We start from the raw sequence: 11,144 nt of genomic DNA, 5'->3' as shown, positions 1-11,144 counted from the left end.
AAAAGTTTCTTTCCTTTTTTCTTCTTTCCTACGCGTGGGCAACGGACCCAACCTTTGGAAGCCCATCTGCTGAACCTCCATCTGACCAGAGCCCGCCGTGCGTAGGCTGACAGGAGACGTGCGGGGTGGACGGACTGCGGGACATCCGGAGGAAGGGCTCAAGGCGCGCCAATCTCAAAGCTGGGCCGCCACTCTAGACCGTGGAGGGCAGCGCCCGGGCCGGATCATCGGTCGAGGATATGGGGTCGCCTCAGCGTGGGAAGGTGAGGGGCTCGGGAGGTGCCCTTACAAGCTCAGAAGCGTGGCTCAGTGGCTGGCCCGCCTTCTCCTGCCTCCCCGCTAGGCCTTCGGGGTCCCCTGTTGCTGAGGGGCCTCCTGAGTGGGGTCCCGGGGATCAGCAGAGAAGCACTGGAGGATGTTTCCATTTCGACTGCCCTCCTTTCAAGTGCCCCCCTGGCTTCCTGCGTTGGGGAAGGGTTGGCTCTACTCAGTGCAAAAAGGACATGTCTATGGGGCTAAAAAGGGCTTGGAGCCCGGCGACAAGGGTTGGAGAGGGGCACATCCTCCGCTCCCATTCAGTGAATTCAGTGGATCATTATCAGATATTCATCTTTAATTCACATCACAGCAGTCAAGGAAGTGGGGAAAGGGGGAAAAAATCAAGTGGCAGATATTTACATCTAAAATTCACATTACTTGTTGGATTTTGAACATGCTACCACAATATATACAGTAAAATACCTCTTGGGACAATGGTACAAATTTTGTTTCCTTTAACTTTGCTTTTCTGGTACAGGTAAGATCATTTTTAAATCACTTGTTTTCTTTAAACATGAATACACAAAATAATGGTTAGAAGTTTTCTTGTTTTAAATAAGCACAGAATGCGTGAGGTTAAAAACACATTTATAGTGCTGAATACCAATTGGACATCACACTCTATACATTTTTTGCTCAAATTCCTGTACAAATACACAGCATTCAAATAGGTATTTACAAATAAGCTTGAAAGAATGAAAATCAGTATTTTACAATCTTCTCAAAGGGTTCTCATCTCTGGCCTCCCATTTCCCCTCAGACTGAATAATTCTCCAACAAAAGGGATTTCAGAATGTGTCCTTTTCATTCAGTTAGGGAAAATGGAAAGGGGAAACAAACGGTTTCAACTTGCATAATGCGAAGCCAAATGAACCCATACTCCCCTCCTTACCTCTTGTGCACGAAGTGGAGAAGGTAGCTGTTCTTATGGGATGACTGCCTTGTCCAGGGATTGACGTTCAGAAGTGCCTTAAAATCTAAGCCCTCCTACCTATGAATCAAATCTGAAGCTAGCCCCGACCCTCTAACACCTGTGAACACCAGATGGTCCAGAGATTGAAGCTTGCAAATAAATGTAGGCTGAGAAGCAGGCCAGCCCTTTGAGGTGAGGGCTGCTGTGACTGACCCACATCCTCAGCAGCCTTCTGCCCCACTCTGCCTGGAGTGAGCCTAATGGTATCAGAAGGGACCCACACTGATGATAAAGCCCCAGAAAAACCCTGAAGGTAATTTAGACCTCCATCTTTCCCAGTAGGTTATTAGCATTTCTGTTAAACAAGCTGGGGTTTGTTTACAAGTGAAAAACACCCTGACCATGGCCTTTACTGTCTGGAAATAGGGGCAGTGGAGAAGGGACGAGGGGCTCGGGCCCAGGGCCTGGCTGTGGAGGTCACACAGGCCAGCAGAAGAGGAAATGGGGGCAACATGCCTGCCCAACAAGGCAGCCTTGTGACCATCATTAATGTGAACTTGAGCAAATAAAAGAAAAGAAATATTTTGTAGGCTTTTTTTTTTTTTTAAAGTAACTTAAAAGCACCCTGGTGAAGTACTACTATACCCACCTGACCCGATCCCCCGAAATAATAAACTGAGAGGAAAATCAGTGCCCTGACTTGAATGAGTTTCCTCTAAAGACACCACTGCTCTGCTTTATAGTTTCCTATAAAGACACCAACAGACTGGGGAGACTGGAGAAACTGCCCTCCTGCCAGCCCCAAACCCTGAGTGGTGGTCCCCATGGCCTGGAGCGGGTTGCTGTATGTGGCCACTTGGGAGATGACAATTCTACCTGCATGGCTATCTGCTTCCAAAAGGAGAAGCCCCCTCCCACCCTCTTTACCAAGGAGCCTGCTGAACCTGACCACATGTCCTCAGGGCCTGGAAGCCTGGCTAGGCAGCCACCCCCATGGCTCAGAGGTAGTGCTGAAAATCCCTGATTCAGGAGCTGATGGTAGGCATTCTGAACGCTTCTGAAAGCTTCGAGGATTTCTGGCGCCTGCCACACCCCAGACTCACTCTTACACCAGTCTCTACCACTTAGGAAGGGGACCAGCTCCCCCTAGGAGGAAGGTGGCTAGGATAGCCCCTCTGGCTCCATACCTCCACTCAAACCCCAGAGGGTGAGAGATAACCCTTGCAGATCCAGTCACCACTGGGGCTCCTGTGGGGCATGAGGTGTTTCAAGAATGGAAGGGAGCAAATGGTCAGAAATAATGTGATGGAGAGAAAAATCCAAGATGGAGTAGGAGACGGCTGGCCCATTGAACCCTGGCAGTTCCCTGGGCATGCAGTTAGGCCAGTCACGTGCCTGAGCCAGCAGGTTGGTCCAGCCAGCCCCTCAGTAGCACACTCCTGGATGGAAGAGGGGCAGGTGGACAGGCATTTGTGCAAAACGGCTTGTGGCCCTTTTTCCACCTGTGACATGTCTATATGGTCCTTGCAATCCCTGAATGCAACCATGAACTCTTCTGTCCATACAGCAAAGGAAGAGGTCCTTAGTGCAATTTCCATTCTGTGCATCTCTACCCTGGAGGGAGGACCTGGGCTCCTGCTCCTGGGCCCTGCAGTGTGGCAAAGTGATTCTGTCTGTGCAATTTCTCCATATAGCTCCACATGGTCCAGAACTGCAGGAGGAAGAAAGCATCTACTGCATAAAGGAAAGAAAGGAAAACCCATAGAAATGGAAATGTAAAAAAATAAAAAGGGAAGCCACAACCCTTCATGCTGCTGTGGCCTCTGTACATGGCAACACATGAGTTCACGGCAGTAGAATGGAGACTTGGGGTGGTTCTCTCCTGAGTGCCAAGCCTCTCTGGCTCCCTGGGGTCGGGCTGGGGGACTTGCTTTTCAGACCTGGAGTGGTTGGCAAGCTGCTTACTGAGGGCGGCATCCCAGCCGCCTCATTGCCCCTCACTGCTCCCCTCGGCCGTGCTCCCAAGCCATGCGGGCCTGCTCCTCCTTAGCGCTCCCAGGAGGCAATGAAGCCTTGCGGTGCAGGCCTCGAGGCCTCTCAGTCTCTTCACGCAGCAGCACCCCCTCATCGTGCTCCAGGGCTGGCAGGCGGGGGTGGTAGGGCTTGGGCGGCAGCGCAGGCGGGTCCATGGGGTCCTGAGGGATGACGCACCCTGGGGCTGAGTGGCTTCGGCATGGCTGGGCCTTGATGGAGTCCAGGACGGCAGACTCAGAGAGGCTGTAGTGGACAGGGAGGTAGGGTGGCTCAAGATCTTCGTCAGCATTCCATGCTTGGCTTGGCATGGAGTCCATGGTGTCAGTGCGAGGTGGGACCTCCGAGGAGTGCCCAAAGTTACTCTCACTCAAGGAGGACACGCCGCTGCTGGCACTGCCGGACAGCGTAGAGTTGCTGCCGTCCAGACCTGACTGGGGGCTTGTTGGGGAGGCTGGGATAGGGTGGAGAGGAGACTGTGAAGGAAAGGGTGGGCATGTTAGAATCCCTCTCTCCAGACAGGCTGACTTGCCTGCCATGGGAAGACCAAGAGCCTGCTTATGAATGAACTTTAACCCTCACCAACAGCATGTTTCTTGTTTCTTCAGCAGCAAGCTCCCAGCTCCTCCCACCACCCTGAAGTAAGCCAGTGGAACTCCAGAATCATCTGCATTTCAGTGGCCAAAAAATGGCCCTGCCCTGGCTGCTGGGCATTGGTGCCCCCTGGTCCCAGGTCCCAGGCTGCCGTCGGTGGCTCTGGGATACTGACATAAAGGCTGGGTCATCAGGCCTGTTGAGGGGGACAGAAAGAACCCTGGTGGGCCATGGACTCTGCTGCTAAAATCTGTGATAGACTCAGTCTTTTCCAATTTGCAGACAAACTAATAGGTAGGAAATTTTACTCTCCTGAGTTTTTCATAAAGTTCTTTCTTTTACTGAATTCTAGTTTGAAATGCTCTCTGATCCACCACAGGAACGTTTGTTTAGCTAGCGAACTATGGTGTGTTGATACCTTGGTGCTGGCTGACAGCCCCCAGGTTTCCCAGTGCTCACTGCCCACACACTCTTGGAACTGTGTGTTGTTGTCTCCAGGACCCTCTGATCTCCCTGCCCCCATCACATTTGCTGCAGGACACAAGTGTGCAACTGCAGCTCAAGTGTGGCTCTGGCCACCCCCAGCTTCTGCCAGGCTGGGGAGAGAGGTGAAGGGGAGGGCTCCAGTTCCTCCTGTAGACCCCAAGGGTGGTTCTAGAGCAGACAAGATGACTCATCTCACAGCCTGGTGGGGCTGCCGCTTCAGTACATTACCTTGCGCAGGGTCCGGGCAGGGAGGGCTGGGGGGGTATCACCCAGAGGGTGGTGGAAGGCGTCAAAGTGTAGGGAGTAATGACCTGCAAAGGGAACAGAACCAGAGCCTCAGCTGGGGGCCCTGCACAGGCTTCATGCCAGCACCATCTTGCTGGGCCAACTGGGCAGGCATGAGAAGAGTCCCCCGGGGACCCCTCAGCATTGAGGGCTATGGATAAACCTCTCTTTACACTGGCCTTCTCCAAAACACAGGCTGCTGGGGTAGAAGAAACCCACTCCACACAGGAAGTCAGAAAAGTTGAGTGCTTCAGAGTCTGTGGAACAGGCCTCAGGCAGCGGCAGCTGTAGCCGACTGCTAGGCGATGAAACAGTCTGGTGAGAAGTGTGCCTGGCAAAGTCAATTCCATTGTCTTCAGCCTTCTAGTTGGGATGGCCTTCCTGAGCTAACTTGCTGTACTCAGAAACCTCACTGACCCCAAAGCCCAGCAGGATCCTTCTTGTGGTGGGGGTGTTTTTGCTTTGGCTGAGTCGGCCCAGAGAATGGCCAATCTTCTCAGCTTAGATGGTTGTTGCTGTGGCCCTTGAGCAGAGACTGAGACCAGGGACTATTGGGGACCCGCTGGAGGTCTTCTTACCATGCAGCAGGCTTCGGGGAGGCACTGGGGGGGCCAGGATGCGCCCCATATGGGCAGACAGGAAGGGCTGGGCCTCTTGGGCTCCGCTATCCAGACTCCAGCTGCTGGGGGCTGCTGGCACAGCTGAAGGGTGGAAACAGATGGCATGAAGGGAGGTTACTTCTTGAGCCACCCTTTGGGAGAAGTACAGCCTGTGGCTTCTCCAGTGTGCACCATGTATCCAGCACACGTGTGGGGCATGCCAGCACCTGGAACTAAAAACACTGGCCTTGGCCGGGCGCGGTGGCTCAAGCCTGTAATCCCAGCACATTGGGAGGCCGAGACGGGCGGATCACGAGGTCAGGAGATCGAGACCATCCTGGCTAACACGGTGAAACCCCGTCTCTACTAAAAATACAAAAAAAAAAACTAGCCGGGCGAGGTGGTGGGCGCCTGTAGTCCCAGCTGCTCGGGAGGCTGAGGCAGGAGAATGGCGTGAACCCGGGAGGCGGAGCTTGCAGTGAGCCGAGATAGCGCCACTGCACTCCAGCCTGGGCGACAGAGCGAGACTCCGTCTCAAAAAAAAAAAAAAAAAAAAAATAAATAAATAAATAAATAAAAATAAAAACACTGGCCAAGCAAGGCACTGTGGCCCACAGGGGAGACTGCCCAGGGATTGAAGCTGCTTAAGAGGAGGGCAACAGAGTGAGCTTATATCTAAAGAGTATTCAGGATGAGACAGCTGAATGTGCAGCAAGGAGTGAACAGCTGCAGCCTCTGGGATCCACCAGGAGGAGAAGAGAAAACAGGACAGAAGAGTAGAGATGAGAATGAGAGAATATAGAGAGAACACAGGACAGAGAGCTCCTTGCCAAAGTCTAGAGTCAGCTCTCCTACTGCCCAGGCTCAAAAGGAAAAGCAGGGAGCAAAGACAGGTACCTGTTGGAAGAAACTGCAGCCCAGATTCAGCTGGACTCACTGCTTCCTAACAGGAGGAGGGAGGGCTGTGGAGCCCATGAGTGCCCTTTGGCATCTAGAGAACCCCAGTTCCTAGCACCCACGTGCCATGGATGCAGGGTGCAGTGGGCCCAGGATAAAGGGAAGCACAGAGTGCCCTTCTGTGTTAAAGAAGGAGTCTACTGCCAGAATACTGTCCCCTCAGCCACAGTTGGGATGACAGACTTTTCAGGAGGAGAGAGGAATGATGGCTGGACCTTGGGGTCTGAGGGTGCCACTCTGCAGAAGCAGCAGTGGACATGTGAATTCTCTTGGCCAGCTCCTCCTAGAGAACAAATACCAGCAAAAAGAAATATGTCCTTTCTCTGTTGGAGCCAGGCAACTCCACTCTCCCCTTTGGGCTATTAGCAGCAGAGAAGCAGCTCACAATCCAGGTGCTGTCACTGGATTTGTTCTCAGGCCGTAGTAGCTACATTGAGCCTGAGGTTTGGATTCTTCCTGGTCTAGACACAGAGAGGGGAATTTCAGGGCCTAATGGGAGCTGAGAAGCTTTGGAAGGGAAGGAACTAGAGTCTGTCCTTTGAAAAGGATGTGGCCAGAAGGGCTGGGCCCCCTCAGCTCTCCAGGGATAAGATTGTGACATCCATCCATCATCATCATCTTCCTCATTGCTCAGGAACTGGTGTGGGCTTGCAGAACACAGGATAAAACTCCACTGTCTAAACAGCCTCCGTTCTGAGGAGAACTGCCCAGTCTCCTGGTATTGTTGATTGCTGGTGGCAGGAAGGAGGGGTGTGCCAACGATTGAGTTGCAGGCAAGACACTTAGCTGTTGCCTGAAAGGAGGAAATAATTCTGCATTTAATGAGCATCAGATGGCTTTCACCAAATAGCCTCCTCAGAGAGCCTGAGCCATCCCAAGAACAGGCCCACTCACCCACACTCTCTACAAGATGCAGCATGAGCTTCTTGGTGCTAAGGCTCCCTGCACCTTCCCCTCTCTGCCAAAAAAAGCACCTTCTCCATAAAAAGCCACCAAAGAAGTATCAGGGAATAGGAAGCTTGGAAATGGGTCTGGGCAGCTTCCCTAAAGGGGTTCGGACAGCCCAGGATCTCAGATGCACACCTAGCCCTGGAAGAATTAAGGGGTGCAGATGTTCACCCACAATGGCTCAAAGGAGCTCTAGGCCAGGAAGGCTATGGGAGAAGAAAGCTGACAGGGCTGTAATGGTTTACTAAAGGGTGCCTGCCTGAGTGACTCCACGTAAACCAGAAACCATCAAGTTTGCCCTGCAGCCTGATGTCTATGAGCAGTGGGGCCAGTAGACCTTTGTCATGTAGCACATGTGCACTGGGGCTAGAGGGAAGGCTAATATAGAATGACTTATCGTAGGAAAAGAGGGGTGATCCCAACTGTATCCTGTCGCCTCCCTCCCTCACCATTAACAACTGTCCAGCACTGGCCTGAGGCCGCCAGTGCATAGCCCATGGTCCTGAGGGCAGGCTCGCCTGATCTGGGAGTCACTGCGTGGCAAAAAGAGATACCTATGAGAGATGTAGTCCTCATGGGACTCAGAACCCTGACTGACAAGAGAATGATGACAAGTATGTACAGTTCCTGCCCTAGAGGATCCAGGTAGAGACTTAGGGAGCTACACTCCAGCCTGTGTGTTGCCACTGGGCAAATGTCTGATTAGCTGCCCTCTAAATGCTGGCCTTGTAGTATGGATATGCTTGCTCTGGGCTCACCTCTGTTCTGAGACAACCCTCCTTTCCTTCCACACCTAGTAGTGGGCATGTCCAGCTCCTTGATGTAGTCTGGCCTTGGCCTGAGGCCTGAAGCGCTAATGTATCTGGTTGGGGTAGGGTCCTGGTCTGGCCAACAGCACCTGTTTGAGCTCTAAGCCCATCTAGACTCTTGGCTACTTCTGACGTTGCTCTGCATCTCAGCTGAAGAAATGCCACTGTGGATTCTGGCCCTCCAGGCGAAAAGCGCACTCTGTTTTGGGTCACAGAGTCCAAGAAGCTGCATGTTTTCGGGATATGCGACCTTGAAGCTATGAAGGCATCTTCAGCCAGTCTCCAGGCCCTTTGTGGTGGGGCACCCAGCTTCAGTGCCCATCAGTTTTTTGTCTCTTTAAAGAGGACACAGAGGTATGTCCTCCATGATGAGCAAAGGCAGAGCATAACAGTGGGGACAGCACATAGCACTTGATGAACAGGTACGATGATAACGTGATGATGACAGCTTTGGAGGGACATGTTCTGATGGAATAGGGGATGATAGGTTGTATTGGTGGGAACTGAATGTGCCCTAAACTCCAATAGATGGAACAGCTAGGCAGAGAACCTGTGAGGAGAGGGGTGGATATGAGGCCAGGTTCTGGGTGGCAGGAAGGCTCTGCACTTAGTATTACTCTCTGTTAAAATTAACTCAGATCTCTGTGTCTGAGGTCTGAGTCTGCTTCTTTCATCAGCTTGCAGAAGCAGAACACAGGGTAAAATGCCCACTCTCTAAACAGCCACAGGTCTAAGGAGGATTGCTCAGTCTCACAGTATGGTTGGTGGCCTGGCAATAAAAGATGAATTCACAGCAGCTGCTGGCCACGGTGGCAACAGGAGGACTGGACTCCTTTGGGGCACCCTGGGCTTCACTTGGAGAAGCCTGTCTTTGGGAAATAGCATGTCTTTCCCCTTCCTCTTGGGGCTTGTTTCGCCATGGCCTATTCTGAGCTCCAAGGAAAGATCCCTGAGGGCCCAAGTTGAGAGGGACCAAAGGGGCCACAAGGCCTGCTGAATTCTGCGGGTGGTTGGGAGGAGTCTAGGGAAGTAGTTGTCTACAGTTTGCACACACAAGCCCAAGTTTCCATAAAGGTGGGCTCAGGGCAGGAGGCAGCTGGGGCCTCTTTGAGGGTAGGCCCTGGGGAAGGAGGGATACAGGATATAAACCTTAGCATCAAGCCAGACATGGGTTAAATAGTGAGCACAAGAATTGGTCAGAATTCTGGACAGACAGACAGACCTGAGTGTTGAAGTATGGCTTAGCCCTGGCCAGCTGGTACTCAGGGACAAGAGTCAGACACTCACGATGGGGACAGACATGGGGGGAAGGCCACCTGGGGAACAATACCTTTTTCAGCCACAGACAGATTGGGATCACTGCAAGGTTTGCAGGCTCCGACCACTTGCTGGAACAGGGCTCGCTGGAAATTTGGCGGCTGAAGGAAGGAGATAAACATTATAGAGAGTGAAAACAACCAGTTATATCTTGGGAGGCAGTGTTGTGGGCCACAAGAGACAGGGCATTACAAGATCAGACAGGGAAAACAAAGCAGTGGTACAGCTCACACTTGAGATACTGAGACCTCCTGGCCAGCCCCAGGAAAGACTGTCCAGGATGTCTGGTTCTCATTGCTTCTATACACAATATTTGCGATATCATCCTCCAGTATCTGGCTGGGACCCAGGTTGTCTTATGTAGGGCCCAAGAAACAGAACATAGCTACCTGGGAGCATCTGTTTGCATCCTTTTGTCTGGCCAGAGAGATCCCCACTTCCCCATGAGCACTGACAGGTTTAGCCTCCTGGAGAGGCCCTGCACAGGCCCGTGTTAGCGCCGAAGGTAGAGGAAAGGACAGCATCAAGCCTAGCGTCACAGACAGGACTTGCTGTTTTGATGGGCAGCTGCCAAGCAAACCTCATCCCTCTAGCTGGCAGAGCCGATCAGGCACAGGGAGGTACCACTAAGAAACTCCTGGCATTCTGAGGCTAGGTAATGGTCACTGAGAGGTGACTTTTATGGAACCTGATAGAAGGGTGGGGGCAGACTGCCCAGGGGAGGGAGTTAATCCCTATAGCTTCTGGATCAAGGTCCCCAGGCAGAGCATTTGGAGAGTTGTGCAAATGGCATATAGAACAGCCCAGCAGGTAGTGAGGGACTTCAGCTGGATGGATGAATAAAAGAGGCAGACTTTGCTCCAGTGAGGATGCCACACAAATAGGGAGGAAGAACATCTTCCAGACCAATGTGTCCACCACTGCCTTCTCAGGACAGGCTGCAAAGAACCAATGACCTCCGCTAGACTGTTTAGGGATGAGGAGTCCAGGAATCTGGCGGGAAGGACAGATAGCTACATGAGCAGTGCTGGTTCCAGTGGTGGTTCCTGCCACCATTCTACTCACACCTACACTCTGTCTGGATTGCTGGTCCTCAGGTTCACTGCACTCCACATCCAGGAGCCCAGCAGCCTTTTGAGGGATCTTACAGCGGAATGAGAGAGGCATGTAGAACAATGCAGAAGGCCCAGCAAATGCAAGGAGGGAAGCACAGGCTTCCCTTGGAGCAGAGGGCAGTCAGTGTGGTGGGTCTATTACCTGTCCGTTCTCCAGGATGGCTGCTGGATACATGGCACTGCTTGGGCGGTCCCGGTATGTGGGCAGCAACAACATCATTTCACGGGCATGGCGGTACTTATCTGGCAGAGAGGGAGAGCCTGTAACCAAGTGAGAACAATCAAGCACAGATGACAAGCCACAGATGGAGGGTCCAGCAGTCAAGCATCCTCAGGATTAGGGAACCAGGGTAGGTGTCCCTTGCAGTTAGGGTGAGGATGAACTCAGCAAGCACAGGAGGAATGAAGCAGAGCCTGGTTGTTAGATGGTGGCAGTGGCTGCACCTCATGTCCCAGCCAAGGTTGACATACGGCAGGCTGGTGAGATGCAGATCTGCTGACACAGCCCCCACCATGCTCAGAAGCAGAGGGTGAGGAGAGTTAAGAACTGGAGCAGGGTGGCTAGGGGCTCCCTGCATCCAGCACTATCAGGGAATGGGTGTGGCCTGTATGCTGGGCTCTCCTGGGGTCCAGGCATGGGAACAGGCCAGCTTGCAATGGAGACACTCACACAGAGACAGACACAGAGAGACACTCACACAGAGACACTCACACAGAGACACTCACAATGGAGACACTCACACAGAGACAGACACACTCAGATAACATAGCC

General features: G+C 52.5%; 1 protein-coding gene across 13 annotated transcripts in view; it reads right to left on the bottom strand.

Moving 5' to 3' along the window:
• Positions 1 to 595: 595 nt before the first annotated feature.
• The window catches only part of LOC105480503 (dedicator of cytokinesis 3), a 647,888-nt gene continuing 637,339 nt past the window's right edge, over positions 596 to 11,144 (bottom strand). For 8 of the 13 annotated variants that reach the window (XM_071091778.1, XM_071091774.1, XM_071091776.1 and 5 more), the window contains 5 exons: positions 10,515 to 10,633; positions 9,271 to 9,358; positions 5,206 to 5,328; positions 4,571 to 4,653; positions 596 to 3,738 (listed from right to left, as the gene is read on the bottom strand). In XM_071091778.1, the coding sequence (XP_070947879.1) occupies positions 3,229 to 3,738; positions 4,571 to 4,653; positions 5,206 to 5,328; positions 9,271 to 9,358; positions 10,515 to 10,633 (923 nt within the window). In that variant the 3' untranslated portion in view covers positions 596 to 3,228. Of the gene's footprint in view, positions 3,739 to 4,570; positions 4,654 to 5,205; positions 5,329 to 8,084; positions 8,491 to 9,270; positions 9,359 to 10,514; positions 10,634 to 11,144 lie in introns of those variants that run through there. The other 5 variants (XM_071091779.1, XM_071091775.1, XM_071091780.1 and 2 more) reach the window with 4 other exon arrangements.

The sequence above is a fragment of the Macaca nemestrina genome, chromosome 2 (genome assembly GCF_043159975.1).
Source record: "Macaca nemestrina isolate mMacNem1 chromosome 2, mMacNem.hap1, whole genome shotgun sequence".
NCBI lineage: Eukaryota > Metazoa > Chordata > Mammalia > Primates > Cercopithecidae > Macaca > Macaca nemestrina.
Note: the sequence above shows the minus strand (reverse complement) of the source record. Positions and strands in the feature narration are given on the sequence as shown.